This window comes from Sorex fumeus, unplaced genomic scaffold, assembly GCF_029834395.1.
Source record: "Sorex fumeus unplaced genomic scaffold, SorFum_2.1 ptg000122l, whole genome shotgun sequence".
Classification (NCBI taxonomy): Eukaryota; Metazoa; Chordata; class Mammalia; order Eulipotyphla; family Soricidae; genus Sorex; species Sorex fumeus.
Genome location: NW_026606179.1, coordinates 13813530 through 13833087, shown reverse-complemented (window position 1 = coordinate 13833087; position 19558 = coordinate 13813530). Strand labels below are relative to the sequence as shown.

Below are 19558 nucleotides of genomic sequence, written 5' to 3'. Positions count from 1 at the left end.
TCTGGGGGGGGAGGGGAAATGGTTGGGGGTTGGGCTATACCTGTAAGTGCTCAGGAGTAATCCCTGAACCCCGGGAGGGGAGGCATATATGGTGTGAAGGATCAAACTAGGGTTAGCCACCTTGCAGGGCCAGTGTTTGATGACTGGGGTTATGGTGCTCACATACTAGTAGCTTTTCAAAGTTTTCCAGGGTGAGTGGTGCTGGGGATCAAACTCAGGACTTCTACATCTCAACACACATCTTACCTTCTTTCATGCTTGCATTTTTCTTTTGGGGGGGTGGGGGGATGTGGGAGGGGGACACACCTGGCGTTGCTCAGGGCTTATTCCTGGCTCTACACTCAGGGATCGCTCCTGGGAGTGCTTGGGGCGGCATATGGGGTGTCTCCCTTGTGCCTCCCTCCCCTTTCCTTTGGTACATTCTGACCAATGAGCTGTACAGCAAACGAGAGTGTCTGTAGCATGTCGTAGTGCGTCTAGGAGAAGGCAGCTCCCTTGGCGTGGAAGGCCTCGGTGATGTCTGGCCGCCATTTGCCACCGTCAGTATGAGCTAGGAGCTGAGTCTGTGAATTCAGGGCTACCAGACTTATTTATGTAGTTATTTATTTTTTAAGGGACTACACCAGGTGGTAGTGGGGCCATTCTCGTCCCCTCCCCCTTCTGTGCTTAGACAACGTGTGATTGAGTCAGAGATGGAACCTGGGCCTCCTGCATGTGAAGCGTGTACTCAACCCACGGGACTATCTCTTGACTATCTCTCGGGCCCACCTCTGGGTTTCTAAAGGAATAAGAACTCTTGGAGCCAGAAAGATAGTACAGTAGGCAAGTGCTTGCCTTGCATGCAGATGACCTGGGTTGGATCTTTAGCACCCCATATGGTCCCCTGAGCAGAACTCCGCCAGGAGTCATTCCTGAATACAGAAACAGGACTAAGACCTGAGCATCTCCGCGTGTGGCCCAAAAACAAACGACAAAAAGAACTCTTATTTAAATCAGTGGTTTTCACTTACAAGTCTGCAGGTGTGAAAAACCACTGATTTAAAACTACAGCTATTTTGAGGTTTTTGATTCCATACTGGCACAGATGAAAAAAAGTCAAGAACCACCTTTGGTTCAGGACCCTTCTCACGGGCCTGAGAGACAGTACTGGAGCTAAGGGATCTCCTTGCATGTGGGGGACCCTGGTTCAATCCCCAGCACCACATATGGTCCTCTGAGCACCACCAGGGGTCATGTCTGAGCACAGAGCCAGCCCCTGAGCACCTAGGGGTGCGCGCCCCCTCCAAAACAAAAAAGAGCCCTTGTCTCATTTTTCCCTCCCGCTACTTCCCAGGGTCCCTATCTCCCGAACCCTTCCCCGAGTAACACACAAAGGAGTCTGGGCCCAGCCTTATAAATATTGGTTTTATAGAAAGGACCAATTCAAAATTGGTCAGATGCCACACGCTAGAAGTTTCCAGAACCACAAGGAAAACAAAAACCCAATCAAAAAGACCCCAGACCAAACTGCCTGGAAATCAAGGTCTCAGCTGGTCAGAGGGCTCGGAAGGAACACAGTGGCCAAGGGGCGAGGCGCCCCCACCGCCTCAACGGAAGAACCGGAGTGAAGGAAATCAACTCAGAACTGCCAGCCCGCAGTCCCTGCCCAGTGGCCCCCTCGCTGCCAGGAGCGAGGCAAAGGGCTTCACAGCTTGTTTTGGGGGGTAGGGGGGAAGTGATGACAGCAACAGTTTAAATAAAGGGGAAGTGGGGGATCCGTATTTCTACTTTGTTCTCTTCCCTTCAGGGCACAGAGACTGGGGACTTGAGGCGAAAGAGAACGGTGACTTTTACTTTGGGACAGTGGAAGCCATCCAGAAAGGGGGGGGGGGGCTTTCAGGAAGCGTCAGGCTTTGATCTGGGATTCAATGACGCTCTCCCCCCCATTCCCCAAGAGGAGGTGAGGCCTTGGGGTGGCAGGTTAGCACAGATGTCCCACCTTGGGGCTCCTGAGAGGCAGAACTGGGGGCTAGGGTGGAAGGGGACCAGAGCTGGGCAATCCTAAGGATTAAAATTAGCTGCCATCTGCTCCCAGCTGGTGGGTCCCTGGGGGTGAGGTGGGGAGTTCAAGCATTGGCAGGGAGTTGGGGGAGGTGGTTCAGAGCTGACTGTAGAAGAAATTGAGATGCTGATACAAAAATGCCCTCCTTGGAGGGGCCACGGTCTGCTGGGGGAGTAGAAAACCCGTGTGTGTGTGTGTGTGTGTGTATGGGGGGGGCTGTCAGGCCATCAGTGCTTTCTGGGGGTCCCCCCTTGAACCCCAAACCCCAACTCAGTTCAGGGGAGCGAGCAGCGCTGGAAGCGGTCTGAGGGCTGGAAAGCCTAGGGGTGGGCATGATGGGCACTGCCCCCCCTTCCCCTGGCTTCACCTGCCCTCTTCCCGGCCGGCCCGGCCCGCGCCCCCGCCCCCGCCCCCCGGCCCGTGGCACGGCAGCACCCAGTTGTTGTCGTGCAGCCCCAGGCGGCAGCCCGGGGTCTCGCGGTCAGCGCGGCGGCAGCACATCCAGTAGGAGCGTCCGTAAGGCAGGTCGTGGTGGTAGGGCTTGGGGTGCCAGCGGCACAGCGACACGTCGCCCTTCTCGTAGCGCTTGCGGCACTGCTTGCACGGGTCATCGCGGTAGAGCGGGTCGCGGCTCCAGCGCGAGTCCGTGGCGCGCACGCCGAACGCCTCGATGATGCCCTTGAAGTGGTGGCACGTGCACTTGAGCGCCGCCAGGGCCCGCGTGGGCAGGAAGCTGAAGATCTTGACCAGCACGTGCTCGGGCAGCTGCAGCATGTACTGGCGCGGCTCGAGCAGCCGCTGGATCTTAAAGCGGATCTCCAGGAAGTCGTGCGACACATGCCGGTACAGGCGACACAGGGACGTGTCCTGCGGCCCCTCGGCCTCGTCGGGCCCCGGGGTGGTGGCGGTGGGTGCCGCAGCAGCCGTGGAGGTGGCGGCTGGGGGCGGCTCGGGGGGCCCGTCCGGGCCTCGGGTCTGGAGGAAGAATAGCTGGCCAGGCGGGGGCGGCTCCTCCGGGCTGACCGTCAGGCACACCGTCTCCTCCTTCACGTTCTTGGTGCCATCCTTGCCGAAGAAGATGCACTCGTCCACCACCCCTGTCACCACCACGTCCACGTGGAAGCCGGCGGCGCCGCCACAGTCTCGGGCCGGGGGCGGAGGGGGCGCTGGGGGCGTGTCCTCGGGTCGGGCGGGGGCCGGGCTGTCCCCCTCACTGGCTTCGTCTGCCCGGGCCAGCAGGAACTCCACGTTGCTGGGGAGGGCGTCCCGGGACGGGCTGATGAGCTGGTACAGGTCGCAGGTGATCTTGTCCTTGGCCCTGGCGCCGGGGCCGGGGCTGCCTGGGTAGGCGCATCCGGGCCGACCCCCAGCGCCGTTGGGCAAAGCGCCGTCGGGGGCCCGGGAGTCCCGGCCGTTGGAGATGCGGAAGGCGATACGCACCTCGCCGGGGCCGGGGCCGGGCCGCTCCTCCTTGTGGAGACCCTTGGCTGGGGGGCTGTCGCGCTGGGCCTCGAAATGGGCCACTGCTTCGGCCACCCGGCTACAGTCCCCGCCGCCCGCGCGTCGCTCGGCGCCCAGCCCCTTGGCGGGCCCGCCCTGCTCTGCGGACACGTACACCACAGGCGTCGGCGTGCCAGGCCGTGGGTAGCTCTGCAGGGCCAAGGCTGCCCGCTGTTCCACCAGGGCCACCATCTCAGCCACTGAGAGCAAGTCCACGTCGTCTGCAGCGGAACCTGGGGCCCCCTCAGCAGCCGGGGGCCCCTCCTGGCCCCCTGGGTCTGGGGGAGCTTTCGTGGGCTCCAGACAGCGCCGCCGCCGCTTGGCTTTGGAGCTGTCACTGCCCCAGTGCCCTTTGACCTTCATGGAGCTGGCCCGGCTACCCCCACCGCACTGGTGGGCCACAAAGAAAGCCACCTTCTCCTTAGTATTTCCGGGCTTGATGACATACCATGTGTCCAGCAGCACCCGTCCCTCATCACCTGCTGACGAGGCGGAGAGGAGGGGGGTGGGCTGGGGTGCGGGGGCCTCAGAGGCCAAGGCAGGCGGGGTGTTCTCGGACAGCACTGGCTCCAGGTCTGGCTCAGTCCCGCTGCCAGGCTCCGGGCAGGCCGGCGGCTTGAGGGCTGCGGAGGGAGGGCGCGGCTGGTTCTGAGAGTAGGTGCCAAAGGGCCGAGGGCACCAGAGCTGGAAGGGCAGGAGGCTGCCACGCTCCATCCTGGGGCAGGCTGGCAGGAGCTCACCACATGGCTGGGTCTGCAGGGAGATGCTGTGTTCCACGGACCACCTGGACAAAGGGAAGAGGAGGTTGGGCAGCTTGGGGACACACTAGCTACCCCAGGCCCATGCCCCTGCCCCCAATAAACAGCCTCCACCTCTCCTAAGGGGCGCGCCAAGAACTCGTCCTGCACCCCCCAGGCACTGAGCAGAAGGGGCGTTGCAGAGGGGCTGGGACTTGCTCTTTGAACACCCCAAGTCGGCTGCCTGCTCCAACCTTCCAGATCAAATTCCACGGCCCGGCAGCCCTTGCCGCCAACCCAGAGGCCTCCAACTGCCATAACCTTTAAACGGAGAGAAGGCGCCAATAGCAGACAGCTCCTCTCTCTGCTCGCCCAGTGGCCAGTTCCTGAAAAGCCAAGAATTCCCAGCCCACAGTTCTGGCTCTGGAGCCCACAGAGGGAGAAATGGGGTGGGCTGGGTCTGGGGAACTGGGGTGCCAAATCCACTCTCACAAAAAAACATAAATAAGCAGCACACAAAAACATGGGGGAAAACAATTTTTTTTTCACCAGAAAAAACTCACATAAGAGAAGTGCTAAGAGATGGCTCAAAGTGGCACAGACGAATGAATAGACCCCTTCCTAGCTTCCCACACCTCTGGTGTGACCCCTATAAAACATGCAAATAGGGGTTGCAGAGATAGCATACAGCGGGGCAATGGCACTGCACATGGCCGACCCAGGTTTGATCCCAGCATCCTGTATAATCCCCCGAGCACCGCCACAAGTAATTCCTGAGTGTAGAGCCAGGAGTGACCCCTGAGCATCTGTTGGGTGTGGACCCAAAACAATACCCCCCCCCAATACAACCTCAAGATTGCAAATACATTAAAAAAATCGCCCCGGGTTCAATTCCTGGCAAGTTACCGAGAGTATCTCTCTCGCACAACAAAGCCTGGCAAGCTACCTGTGACATATTCAATATGCCAAAAACAGTAACAACAAGTCTCACAATAGAGATGTTACTGGGCCTGCTTGAGCAAATCGATGAACAACGGGAGGATAGCGACAGTGACAGTGACACAAAACTGGTGTGTGTGTGGGGGAGGGGGGCACACCCAGCAGTGCCTAGGGTTGACCCTTGGCTCTGCACTCAGGGATCACTCCTGGTGCTGCTCCAGGGACCATACAGGATGCTGGGGATTGAACTCGAATCAGCCACATGCAAGGCAAACGCCCTACCTGTTGTACTACTGCTCTGGTCCCTTCAAGTTTTTATGAAAAAGATGGGAGAAAGCACAGTGGTAAGGGTACATGTCCAGCACACCCTAACCTGCTTTGGATTCCCCAGCACCGCCAGGTGGTGCCTTGCACATTGCCAGGTGGAGCCCTGGAGGCTCCTAGCACTTTGGGAGAGGCCCAGGGATCCCTAACACCACAGGGCACCCTTGGGCCCCTTGTAACGAATCACTGGCTTACTGGTCAAGAATTGCCAATGGGGTCCCCAGACCTCCTAAGTACTGCTCAAGTCTGCCATCCCTCAAAAGAAAGACAGGCTGGAAAGTTAGCTCAATGGGCTAAGCACCTGCAAAGCCAGCTGTGCATGCCGGGAGGCCTGTGTTTGAGCCCGGGCCTGCTGTGGTCCCCACATACCACTGAACACTGCCAGGTGTGGCACAAAAACAAGAAACAGAAACTCGATCATCAGGTCACGAGACTCCCTTGAGACTCTCATAAGGCTTCGTGTCCTCCCCTAGGAAAAGACATTCGCCACAAACTGCGGTTATTCCCTTATTCTGTCCAACTTCCACAGGTGGCACCCAGGTAAACTGAGGCTCACAGGAAGAAGCCTGCCACAGCACAAAATCAGCCCCTGAACATTGGTTTCTGGGCCTTTTCACTCATGGCTCTCTTAATAGTGACCACTTTCTTTTTTTTTGTTTTTTTTTTGTTTTTTGGGCCACACCCGGCAGTGCTCAAGGGTTACACCTGGCTCTGTACTCAGGCATTACTCCTGGTGGTGCTTAGGGCTCCCATATGGGGTGCTGGGCCACGTGCAAGGCAAATACCCTACCCACTGTACTATTGCTCTGGCCCCTATTCATTTTAATTAATCAATTTGGACCACACCCTGATGCCCCCCCCACCTCCAGTAATGCTTACCAAATCAGAATATCATCCCAAACTCTTTTGAAACCTCAAGTACTAAGTTCTCAGAAGCACCCTGGCTGCAAAAGAGCTATTGAAAACATATATATAAAAAAAAACAACAACCACAACCCTCCCTAACACATAAGCCTCATCTCAAACAGCATATTTCAACGGAAACCCTCAGGAAGATTCACGGTATTGTAACAACAGGCGCCTGATTTATGCACAAAAACACCGGGCGCTTACTGGGTCCTGTTCTAACAAGTCCTTGCTAATCAGTCCTGAGTTCCTCGGTAGCAGGCAGCCCTAGTCCCCATTTCCAGACGAGGCCCACAAAGGTTGATACCCGTCTTTGGAAGTCAGAAGGGTACTGGAAAGTGGAGGCAGCAAAGCACCCGCATTCGGGCTTCAACTGTGGTAGATAACTCTTGCATTCCTTTTCTTCCTGCGTGCAGGGATTCTCTGCGTGCGCTCTCCAAACTCTACAGTCACCCAAACCCTTCTAAACATAAAGGGCACAGACAACACCACCGAAACTCGACCCGAACCCCAAATACCCGCTTGCAACCCACAGAAAAAACTCCACACTCGGGCTGCCATACGAGGTTACAAACAAAAAGAACCCACACATTTCACACTGCCCACGGCCGCTCCTGAACGGTGGCCCCCTCTCAAAGGACCCTGGAAAACCTAGCCACGCCCCCCCAGAGCCCGACACCGGCGGGCCCCACCCCTTGCGGTGGCACCGCGTGGAGGCAGCGGCGAGCATGCGCACCGGGAGGCCGCGGCCAGCCCCCTCGGCGCCGGAGTTTCGCTCCGCCCTTTTGTTGACAGACGCGCGCGTGACGCTCCCAGCCAATGAGCGCCGGCCGTTCGGGGCCATGCCCATAAAAGGAAGCGGCCTTGGCGAAGGGGCCCCACTGGAAGGAGGGAGGAGTAGGTGCGAGGTGACGGAGGGGGTGTGGAAACAGCTGAGAGTAAGGGAGTGTGTCACAATGCCCAACTTTCTGTGGAACGGAGGAGGAGGAGGCCAAGGCGAGAGGTCAGGGCGGTCGAGAGGCTCCTGGGGGTACAGCGGGGAGGGCGTGCTGGCCTTGCACGCGAACCATCCGGATTTGGTCCCCGACATCCTCCATGCCCCCCCCCCCCCGCCCCTCCAGAAGTAATCCCTGAGTGCAGAGCCAGGACTAAACCCCCACCCTGATCCAAAAACTAAAAGCAGAAAAAAACACCCTCTCCATTGGAACCCTGGCTCTAGGGGACTTAGTCCAGGCTAAGGGGAGAAGCAGGTATCAGTGAAAGGTCAGGGAGGGGTGGGAGGTGAGAAGTGGGGTGCAGTGTGATCTCTGGGTGTGTGAGGAAGGGCAAAGGGAGAAGCTTGGGAGACCCTAAGTCTCTGCACTTGACATTCAAGGCTTAGGCTATGTATGCCCAGAGGGACCACTCCGTTCAAACTTTCCAAGAAGAGAATCTGGGAGAACTCAAAATGACTTTCAGACACTGCTCACGTGTGTGTGATTGAACCCAGACTGGAAGATAGTCAGAGAGCTGCTCCAGACTCACTCCAGAGGCTCCTCCAATATGCAGTTCTGGGGATCAAAACGGTTGCATGCTAGGCAAGCGCCATGGCCGCTGGAAAATCTCTCAGTCCCAATTCTTTGAGGTCTTAAGGTCTTAACTCAGCCAGCACCTCTTCCCCCCAAGCTCTATCTCTTGCCTCGGTCATCCTTCTAATTTCTCCCAGTCGCCAAATTCTACCCTTTGCATTTGCTGTCCCCAATGGACTTAAATGTTCCCTTTCACCCCCTCCCCCAAAATGCTCAATACCTTCTTTTTTTTTTTGTTTTTGCTTTGGGTCACACAGTAAGCAGTTCCCAGGGCTTACTACTGGCTCTGAGTTCAGGGACCACTCCTGGCAGGGGATATATGTATAACCAAGTATTGAGCCTGGATCTGCCAGGTACAAGGCAAGCACCCTACTGGCTGTACTATCTCTCCAGCTTATTTTACTTTTCTGTTTGTTCTTGGGTCACACCTAGCATTGCTCAGGATTTACTCCTGGCTCTGCATTCAGGTTTCGATCCTAGAGGTGTCCAGGGGACCCTATGGGATGCTGGGGTTGTTCACATGCAAAGCAAGTGCCCTACCTGCTGTGCTATGGCTCTGATCCTCCTACCGTTTTTCTTTACTCAGGTCTTTGCTCAGACAAGTGCCCTGCCTGGCAGCCCCCACCTGTGCAAAGGGGCACCTCTAGGTTTCCCTGGCTCAACCCCACCCACTCTGAGTCTGGGGAATGGGCCCATTCTGTCTCTGCTGCTGGACTGTGAACTCCCAAGGGAGGGACCGAAGAAGAGCCAGAATTATCAGAGTCACCTGGTGATCCCAGCTCTGCAGCCCAAGATTGGGCTGAAAGTTGATGATTAGAGCTCTTGTCCCTGAAACTCCTTATTCCCAACCTCCAGACTCCTGGCTGTGTATAAACTGTTTCACACCCAGCAGTCACTGGGGCAGAATGTTCTTTTAATTTTTTTTGTTTTTGGTTCACACCCAGTGGTGTTCAGGGCTTACTCGGTGGGGATGGAAACTGGGTCTGCAGTGTGCAAGGCAAGAACCCTGGAGGCTGTACTATCGTTCCGGACCCTGGGCAGATTATTCTAACTCCACTCATCCAAGTCCAACACTGTGAGGGACACTCCATCAGTCTCCCAAGAATACTCCTTGAGGGGCTGGAGTTATAGCATAGCGGATAGGGTGTTTTCCTTGCATGCGACCAACCAGGGTTCGATTCCCAGCATCCCATAAGGTCTCCTGAGCACCGCCAGGAGTTATTCCTGAGTGAGTAACCCCTAAGCATCACCAGGTGTGACCCAAAAAGCAAAAAAAAAAAAATTCCTTGAAGACACCTTTATTCAAGGTGTATGTCCAGAAAGACTGAAAACAAAATGATGGGGGATGGGGAGGAAGACGGCCCAGCCAAATCAAAAACAGGAGACAGCAGTGGAGTGACATAACTGAAAAAAACATGATGAAAGTCAAAGGTCTTTGATGGGTATAGATGATAGACAAATTGATGCGAAGGGCCAGAGCGACAGTATGGCGTGAAGGCCCTTGCCTTGCATGCGGCCCACCTGGGTTTGATCTCTGGCATCCCATAAGGTCCCCAGAGCACTCCAGGAGTAATTCCTGAGTACAGAGCCAGGCGTCAGTCCTAAGCACTGGTGGGTGTTGCCCCCAAACAAACAAAAACATCGGAGCGGGGGAAAGGAGGGGGCACAACCAGAGGATAGTACAGCATACAGGGTAGGGCATTTACCTGCACCCGGATTCTATCCCTGGTCTCTATCCCCAGCATCCCATATGGTCCCCGAGTAATTCCTGAATGCAAAGCCAGGAGTAAACCCTGAGTGTGACCCCAAAAGCCAAAAAAAATAAATAGCATGTGGCTGGTCCTACTGATCCTAGTTCAATTCCCACCATCACATCTGGTTCCCTGAGCACAGAGCCAGGAGTAAGCCCTGAAAGCCATTGGGTGTTGACACAAAACCTAGATACACAGATCTGTAAGAGACTGGTTGGAAAGATAAATGAGTCAGGGCCTGAACCTGCACAGTCAACATCCAAGGTGAAAGGTCTGGTTACAGAGTCCCTGGTCTTCTGAGCTCATTGGCACAACTGGTTTCTGGCACCCAGAGGCCCTCCATGAGATGGGGACACAGAGATGACACTGAGCTCACCAGGAAGAGCTCGTGGGAAGAGAGGCGGACGTCCAAATAAACAATCACGATCCACATGAATCTATTAGCGAGAAAAATGACGAGGAGTACAAGTGCAGTTAACACGCGGGCCCTCACTGGGAGCCAAGCTTTGTTCTCAGCTTCCCAGATGTTAACTCCTGCCCGGCCTTCAGTGGATCCTATCTCAGTTAGCTTCAAAGATGACGGAATGGAAGCATCTGGGGGCTAAGATATTGCCCATCCGGGCCCAGAGCAATAGGACAGCAAAAAGGCCAACCCGGGTTTGATCCCGGGAACCTTGTGTCCCTAGGCTAGCCAGAATGATCCCTGAGCAGAGAGAGCCAGGAGTTACCCTGAGCACCAACGGGTGTGGTCCTCATGCAAAAAAAAAAAAAAAAAAAAACAGAAAGAAATTGCCCTCAGACACACTCTCAGAGAGCTCTGAAGCAAACAGAACACCAAGTAGCTCATGAGGCAATAAAAAGCTTCATTGATTGAGCAAACCCAGAACTTCGCAGGGATCATTTTGTTCCTTCTTCAACACGGGTGCACACTCTGTCCCCCCTACTGAGAATGCTCTTGGGGCCAGTTGGAGCGATAGGACAGAGGGGAGGGTGTTTGCCTTGCATGCGGCTAACTCACATTCAATCCTTGACCCCATAGGGTCCCCTGAGCACTGCCAGGAGTAATTCCTAGCGCAGAACCAGTAGTAACCCCTGAGCATCACTGGGTGTGACCCCCAAAAGTCCCCAAAGACCCACCCACCCCCAAAAAGAGAATGTTCTTCCTCAAGAACCCACATGGGTGCCTCTTTACCTCCTCTGGGCACGGCCCCCAAACCATTTTCATGACAGTCCTTGGTTTTATTTTATTTTTCTGCTCTGTGGGACATTCCTGGCAATGCTTGAGGGCTACTCCTGGCTCCGGCTGGTGATGTAACCCAGGGCTCTTGCATGCAAAGCCTGCACTTTCTCTCCAACCCAGACCTTCAGTGGTTTGATTTGATCTTTTCACTTTTTTTTTTTTGGCCCACCCGGCGATTCTCAGGGATCATTTCAGGTAGGGCTCAGTGAACCATATGGGATGCCAAGGGATGAAACCTGGGTCTCTGCATTCCTTTCAAGGCAAGCTCCCCATCTGCTGTCCTTTTGTTCCAGTCCGCTTCCTTGGTTTTGGATTTGTTTTTTTTTTTTTATTTTTTTTTGGAGATTCACACCGATGATGCTCAGGGGTTACTCCTGGCTCTACTCAGGAATCACTCCTGGCAGTGCTCAGGGGACCATATGGGGCATTGGGGATCGAACCCAGGTCGGCAGTGTGCAAGGCAAACGCCCTCCCCACTGTACTATTGCTCTGGCCCCAGTCTGCTTCCTTGATTTTAAACTGCAGCCCCAGTCCAGACTCTACTTCTGCTTTCCCGATTCCTTGCTATCCTTAGCATGTTTCACTACAGAATACTATGAATGTAACGTGGAAAGTGTGTTGGTTTCCAGCTACTAAAACATCAGCCTCTCTGTCTGATGTTTGCTAAGTCTTTCCTTGCCTTATCCCCAGCTTGTTTTGTTTTGGGGCCATAACCAGCAGTCTTCAGAGCTTACTCCAGGCTCTGTGCTCAGAGGTCACTCCTGGCAGACTCGAGGGACCATACCGTGTGGGGTGCTGGGGATCACACACTTGGATTTGCCAGGAACAAGGCAATGGCTATACTACCTCTGCAGCCCTATTCTCCCCAGCTTTCATTTGTAACTTTTTTTTTTTCTTTTTTGATCACACCTGGAGATGCTCTGGGGTTACTCTTGGCTCTGCACTCAGGAATTACTCCTGGACGTGCTCTGCAGACCACATGGGATGCTGGAGATTAAAACCGGGCCAGCCTCGTGCAAGGCAAACACCTACTGGCTGTCCTCTCCAGCCCCATTGTCCCCAGCTCTGAGAACAGGACCAAGCATCTGGCTGCTCAAAACAGGATTCCCCACTGAGAAGAAGTGGGCCTGGAAGAGGAAATGACTGTGATGTCTCCAAGCCCACCCAGCCCTCTGCCAGCTGCACTATAATGTGCCTCAGGGCGGGAGTCATAGCACAGCTAGCCCTACACTTGGCGGACTCAGGTTTGATCCCCGGCATCCCAGAGGTCTCCTGAGCCCCACCAGAAATGATCCTTGAGCACAGAGCCAGGAGTCAGCCCTCAGCACCACTGGGTATGGCCCAAACACAAAAACATAAGCGTCTCTGGCAAGATCTCTTGGGTAGCTGTTTTCAATTCCCAATCCACGGACCTGTGCATGAAAGACCAAAAAGCCCAGAATCAGCTAGCAGTGGCCATGAACTGCCAGTCCCCAGCTAGGGACTAGTCTGCAGGTATGAGAAGGCGAAGGATCACTGATCGAAAGGATTGGTGGCAACCCAGAGCACCGAATGCCAGGCACTGACATGCTGAGGGGTGGAGGTGACACCTCTCTGCTCAATTGGATGAATGAACACTCCATCCACGCCACCAGAGCAGGCTTCTGTACATGTGCTCTGGGCCCCGCTGGTGAAGGCTCCTGGCTCCGGCTGAGCCCACCTGTGGAAACTGTGCTCCCAAGATGCCAGCAGGATGCCACCGCCTCACGGAGCTGACCCACCACCGCCCTCCCAAGCTCACCAGTGTCTCTTCCTCTTACCACTTTCTCCTGCTCCCTCCTTTCCATGGCAGAGCCAAGAGATATTTGCAAACACCCAAGGATTCCAGCCCTTCTCTGCGTATAGTCCTTCCCAAGAGAGGGGCATGCTGGCCACCACCAACACAAATCTGAACAGCTAGATGGGGGCTGGAGCTATAGCACAGCGGGTAGGGCATTTGCTTTGCATGCGGCTGACCCGGGTTTGATTCCCAGCATCCCATATGGTCCCCCGAGCACCGCCAGGAGTAATTCCTGAGTGCAGAGTCAGGATTGACCCCTGAGCATTGCCGGGTGTGACCCCAAAAGACCCCCGCCCCCCTAAAAATCTAGAAACCGCCAGGAAGCATTTCTCAGAAAGGATCTGCTTCACCTCAATGAAGGAGGTAAACGGAGAAAAGCGAAGGGAAGTTGTCAGAGCCAGGGAATATGACCTGGCCCAGAAGCCAAGTCAACAGACTCTCCAAATGAGGGGAAAGGGAAAGTATGGGACAGCTGCTGGGCAGGGCGAGGCAGAGCCTGCCTCTTCAAACTCACAAACACAAGAGAAGTGCTTAAAACAAGCCGGAAGATGCACTAGTGGTAGAAAAGCAGGTGGAAACCCAGGAGTACATATACTGTGTGACTTGGGAAAAGTCTCTGCTAGGCTCTATTATTTTCATTGATGTTATCTAGGGCTATAGATAATGTTGTGGTAAGTGTTGTGATAGTAAAATATCTGGGCTATAGATAACATCATTAAGTGTTGTGATAGTAAAATATTTATGTTTTTTCCTTTAAGTGGGAGCAGCTGGAGAGGGGGGGCAGAGAGCTGGGCTTGCCTGCTCCTTGCACTGAAGCTAAGCTGGGTTCAATCCCCATGTGGTCCCCTGAGGAGAGCCAGGAGTAAGCCCCGAGCACAGCTGGGTGTGGTCCCCGCAAACCAACAAACAAATGAACAAAAAAGCAGGAAACAATAGAAGAAACCAAGAAGAAAGGAGATGAAAATGAGCACACAGGGCCCAGAGAGACACAGCAGGTGTCTCTGCTTGCCTTGCAAGGGGCTAGCAGGGTTGATCCCCTGGCATCCCATATGGTGCCCGGAGCACTGCCAGGAGTGATTCCTGGGTGCTGAGAACATGCCTGGATGTGGCCCCAAAATAAAGTTTTCTAAACCCTAAGGAGCTACAGATCCTAGGACAAGGGCCCCTTCTTCCTCACTTCTTAAGGGCGAGACCTCAGGCAGGATGTTTAGCCCACTGTGCCTCAGTTTCCTCAGGTTTCCCCAACTGTAAAATGCAGATAATAACTTCCCCCACCCTCAATGAGCTCACCAAGACCAACCCAGCAGAGACTCATATTCAGAGTGTGATGAGATCCCCAAGCAACTGAACATGATGGCCTGGTCCAACCGCTTCTCCCCTCTATTTCACATTCTGCTATTTTGGGTGAGGGTCACACCCGGCAGCGCTCAGGGCTTACTCCTCGCTCTGCACTCAGGAATTATTCCTGGCGGTGCTTGGGGGACCATATGTAATACTGGGGATCGAATTCGAGTCCGCCATTTGCAAGACAAGTGTCCTATGCACAGTACTATCTCTCGAGGCCCCAAATTTCACATTCTGAAACAAAACAGATCTTAGGCTCACAATAACCCAAATATGGTTTTTTCTTTGCTTCTATTGAGTATTGGGTCTCACTGGGAGGTCAGGGGGGTGGTTGGGCATAGTTTGAGTCCTCACCCAGCAATGCTTGGAGGTTAATCCCAGTGGTGTTGGGGATTAAACTGGGGTTAATCACATGCAAGGCAAAAGTCTTATCCCCTTACCTCTGGGGCCCCCTGCATCTCACTTTTTTGTTATTTGTTTTTTGGGTCACACCCAGTGGTACTCAGAACATATTCCTGGCTCTGTGCTTTGGAATCACTCCTGGAGGGGCTTGAAGACAATATGATATGCTAGAGATCAAACGTGGGTCGGCCACGTGCAAGACAAGCTCCCTAGCATCTGTACTAGACCCGAAGATTTTTTCCTTTCTTTCTTTTTTTTTGCAGTGCTGAGAACCGAACTCAGGGCCTCACACATGCAAGATTCACATTTTTGTCTCTCAGCCACCAACCTCTCCATAGGTCTCACTTCTTTAGTGGGTGGCTACTGGGTGACAGGCACTGTTCTGGGGAAAGGGAACAGGCAGGAAGCAAAATTCAGAGTGAACAGACTTCCTGGTCCTCATGCAGCTGACACGCCCCTCGAAAAGAGGATAATAAACATATAGACAGTTTCAAGGTGGTGCATGCCAAGAGAGGAACAAGAGCAAGTTAGGGGGACTGGAGTGGTTCTGATATTGTGTGTGTGTGTGTGTGTGTGTGTGTGTGTGTGTGTGTGTGTCACAGTGGTCTCAAGGAGCAAGTAACGAGCCACATCCTTTTAGATCTTTAAAGTCTGTGCTTTTGGGAATAAGATAACTTTACCCCAACTGCTAGGAATATACCAGTGAGACTGATAAAAATATCATTCTGTGTCAGTGAGAACACATTTAAGGGATTTTGGAAAGGCAAAATAATTTGGAAAGGTGACACGTTTTTTAAGACAAACAATAAAAAGGTGGGGGAAGGGGTTAGGGGTTTACCTGCCCAGAAGTGATATTTAAGAGCTGGGACAAGCGAGGGGCTAGTGACTCCCCCCCAGCCCTGCTCCAAACAGTGAAGGTTTCCACATAGCCCCTGATAACTGGAGAAATGCTAAAAAAATCCACAAAAGCAATGACAAGCAAAGGCTGGTATGAGGGTCTGACAAAGAAACTAACAGAGACACCAAAACCTGGACAATAAGCAGAAGAGTCACCTGGGCTGCAAAGGGCCCCTTTTCTACCACAGCAGTTTGCTCCCAGGGCAGGTAGAGGGCTTGGGGACAGAGGATGCAGACCCTCGCACAGAGGGGCTTCTCTAACAACGCTCTGGGTGCCTTGAGGAACGAACTCCCCCATTTTTCAGAAGAGGAAACTGATGTGCAGAGGGGTGAAGTGCCCTGTGCAAAGTCCCACAGCGGATGGGAGAGCTGGGACTCAAACCTGGGTACTCGTGGAAGAACTTTCTGGAAAGAACAAAAATCAGCTGTGGAGACAGCTCAGAGCTAAGCAAGTGCTTTGCACACCAAAAGTCCAGGTTCAGTCCCTGACATCTCATGGTCCCTAAGCACCACCCGGTGCTCGTTTGGCGGAAGCTCCTGAGCACTGCAGGATGTGGTTGTAGCCCCCAAATGGAAAGAAAAGAAATTAAAAAATAAATCAAAGGGGGGGGCAGAGAAATAGCATGAGGGGTAAGGTGCTTGCATCGTACACAGCTGACTCTGGTTCAATACCAGCACCAGAGAGGGTCCTCAGATCCGCCAGGAGTGATCCCTGTACTAGTAAAGCGAGGACTAAGCCTTGAGCCCCACCGGGCATGGCCTCCAAACTGAAAATAAAGACAAGAAACTCACAAAGCTCTCATCCTTCTTGAGGGTTCTATACATATCACCTCACCAACTCATAAGTGCCTCATGGCTGGAACATGATCCCACTGACACAAAGAAACTGAGGCCCAACCAGAGAATATCCTGTGACCAAGGATCCACAATGACAGTGCCGGGCACCTGAGCCTGGGTCTCTCTAAAATCAAGGCCCTTAACCAGCGACATTCGGATTACTGAATATTTCCAGATCAACTCCCTGGAAACTTCACAACAAGGGAAAGAAACAATTGCCTTTTTTTTTTTTTTTTTACTTTTTGGGTCACAACCAGCAATGTTCAAGGCTGTGTACTCAGAAATTACTCCTGACAGTACTCAGGGGACCATGTAGGATGCCGGGGATTGAACCTGGGTCAGCTGCATGCAAGGCAAACACCCTACCCGCTGTATTATTGCTCCAGCCCCAGAAAGACACTTCCAAGATGAATCACACCAGGGAGACAGGGGATAGTACAGCAAGTAAGGTGCTCCCTTTCTGGCAGCCAACTTGGGTTCAATCCCCAGGCCACACATGGTCCCCCATCCTTCCCGCCAGGAGTGATCCCTGAGCCCAGACCTGAGCACCACCAGGTATGCCTACACCACCACCACCCCGACAAAAAGGTGAATCATAAAGTTGTCAAACTGCCCAGTAAGAACTGGATATGACCAAAAGGTTGGAAGGGCAGCACACCCACACTTGTTAGAAATATCTCTTATTCATGGACATACCTGGAATTGGGCCAGGCAAGGTCACAGCAAGTGAATTATTTATATTCAGCTGGGGACAGAGATGAGAAAAGGGAACGACTAAGTTTCCGAGCATCCCCCCCCCCCCGGAGGTCACCCTGGGCCTGGGGAGTCCTGAGTTGGAGAGAAGAGTGGGAAATGGGGTGGTCTGGGAGAGAAAGAAAAAGAGAAAGAAGGCGCCAGAGATGGGGGCTGGAGCTATAGTACAGCAGGTAGGGCGTTTGCCTCACACATGGCCAACCAGGGTTCAATACCCAGCATCCCATAGGGTCCCCTGAGCACTGCCAGGAGTAATTCCTGAGTGCAGAGCCAGGAGTAACCCATGTGCATTGCCGGGTGTGACCCAAAAAGAAAAAAAAAGAATGTAATAGACAGTACAGTAGGGAGGGCACTGTCTTGCATGCAGCTGACCCAGGTTCAATCCCTGGCACCCCATATGGTCCCCAAACTTCCACCAGGAGTGAACCCTGAGGGCAGAGCAAGGAGTAAGCCCTGAGAAAAGAAAAAGGGGAGGCAGTCCAGTTGATGCCTGCCAGTCTCTCACTGTCCTGCCAACTGCCTTCTCTCCAGCTTTGTTTCAGCTAGATACACTGTATTTATACCAAGCCTTTTTTTGTCCACTTTCTCTCCCTGGGCCCTCAGATCTGCACAGGAACTCAATTCCCATGGTTGAGAAAGAGACCGAAAGACTTACCCAGGGTCATGCAGCCAGCAAGTGGCAGAAATGGAATTCAAACTGAAGACTGTGCCTGTTCTCAAGTATCCATCCCCCTCATGACATTAGACGTCAGTACAAGGAGACATCATTCAATTATTGCGGCCAAAGCCCAGACTCTCAGCCAGGCTACCCAGGGCTGCTGAGTTGACCCTTTTAATGCTGGGTGACCTCATGAAGGCCAGGGAACTTCTCTGTGCCTCAAGTTCCTTTCTGTAAAAATAGAGATAACAACAGTGCCTCCATCGCAGGGGTGTTGTCAGAATTCAAGGAGTTTCACCTGCCTAAGGAGCTTCGAAGAGGGTCAGGCTTTGGCTGTCTGTAACTGACTGCTGGGGAACCCTCTATATTTCTGGGCTGGGGTGTGCCCCCACATCCCTGCCAAACTTTGAGAAAACAGCCCCAGGGCTGGACTGAAAAGGAGGGAACCCACTGACACCTGTGACCCAGTCACATTCCTGGGTAGGAGACATTTGTCACCACCAGCTCTGTATCCGAGGCCAACTTGCAAGGGTTCTGCCACAGGCAGGAGGTACCATCCGGAGAGGCAGGTTGTTCCCACAGTACTGATAAGCCCCCACCCCCACCCGCCCTGTTACAGAGATCAGAGGCTTGCTGGGTCTCAAAGGAGTGGCTGAATAAGAGATCTGAGAGCTACACTGCCCGTACAGATAGACAGATACACTTTCCTAAACTCCACTAGGGAAATGAGAGCAAAAGTCTGTCTCTAGGGGCCCGCTCAGGCATACTATTCCTCCGGCTCTGGAACTGTCCAGTGATCAAGGACTGCTGGCCGGACTAGGCAAACTATGGCTATATCCAGGCCCCTAGTCCTTCTCGCCACACCAGCACCAGTCCCAGAGCCTCAACCACACACTACTCTACCACTGATTTCTCTCTGCCACCGGCTCAACTTGTCCTCCTGCCAGCGATCCGATCCGACGGCCCCAACACCTCGCACCCATGGCTGGACTCTTTCTCTGAGTCTCCAGACCTCTTTCAATTCATCTAGCCACGACCAAGTCTTCCCACATTACCCCAGGAGAACTCCCTCGAGAATAAGTCCCCCTTCAGGGCCTTCGCCTGGACCCCTCGGCCCCTACCCAGCTCTCAGCATCCTTATAATAAATCCCGAAGCTCGACTCCCTTCCCACCTTCAAGACCCCTCCCCAGCCCCCATTCTTCCACTACTCCCTCCGGCTCCATGCCACTCAATCCCTTCCCTTCTAAACGATCGCCCCTCGTCTGGCGCCTTCTTGAGCCTCTGCCTCTTCGCTCTCGCCACCCGGTCCAGACCCCCCGCCACTGGCGCTCAAGCGACCCGAGCCCCCGCTCCGGGTTCTCACCATCTCCCCGCGCTGCAGCTCCTCGGCTACGCGGGTTTCCCCCACTCGCTCCTTTCCAGCCTCCCCTTCCGGGTTCCCGCCCCGAAGCCCACTGGGAATTGGAGTTCGGCTGGTGATGGACTACATTTCCCAGAAGGCAGTGCGGTCAGGTTAGTAGGAAAGGAGGGGGAGGAGGGGGGAGAGGACGGGAGGAAGGAAACAAACTAGGTGGGCCGAGAGCGAGAGACAGACTCTTAACTCCCAGTAGGCGAAAGGGCTCTTGGCAGCGCAGGCGCAGACAGCGCCCCCGGCAGGCGCGCTGGGAGATTAGGGTCCAGACTCCATTTTGGCCCGAGGCTCTTAGGGAATTGAAGATAAAAGATATCTTGAGGCGTTTGGAAGGGCTGGAAAGTTGAGAAAAGAACAAGTGTACTGATTTATTTATCCTGATGAACATAATTCTTAATCCTAGTATTTTCTCACACCCCATCTCATACTT

General features: G+C 53.9%; 2 protein-coding genes across 3 annotated transcripts in view; one reads left to right on the top strand and one right to left on the bottom strand.

Moving 5' to 3' along the window:
- Positions 1 to 1377: 1377 nt before the first annotated feature.
- Positions 1378 to 19202, bottom strand: FBXO46 (F-box protein 46). Of its 2 annotated transcripts, XM_056137175.1 has the most exons (3): positions 19081 to 19139; positions 17714 to 17947; positions 1378 to 4325 (listed from the first exon to the last, which is right to left on the bottom strand). In XM_056137175.1, exon 3 carries the CDS (start codon positions 4253 to 4255, stop codon positions 2405 to 2407), a length of 1851 nt encoding a protein of 616 aa, XP_055993150.1. In that variant the 5' UTR covers positions 4256 to 4325; positions 17714 to 17947; positions 19081 to 19139; the 3' UTR covers positions 1378 to 2404. The 2 variants fall into 2 exon arrangements, with proteins under 2 accessions (XP_055993150.1, XP_055993149.1); XM_056137174.1 differs by lacking the exon at positions 17714 to 17947 and having other exon boundaries at positions 19081 to 19202.
- The window catches only part of MEIOSIN (meiosis initiator), a 39345-nt gene continuing 25330 nt past the window's right edge, over positions 5544 to 19558 (top strand). The window contains exons 1-3 of the mRNA XM_056135595.1: positions 5544 to 5561; positions 6015 to 6081; positions 19029 to 19110. Of these exons, the coding sequence (XP_055991570.1) occupies positions 5544 to 5561; positions 6015 to 6081; positions 19029 to 19110 (167 nt within the window). The remainder of the gene's footprint in view (positions 5562 to 6014; positions 6082 to 19028; positions 19111 to 19558) is intronic.

Bases quoted from the DNA above. Each gene is read 5' to 3' on its own strand.
- FBXO46 (XM_056137174.1), bottom strand. From the start codon at position 4,255: ATGGAGCGTGGCAGCCTCCTGCCCTTCCAGCTCTGGTGCCCTCGGCCC.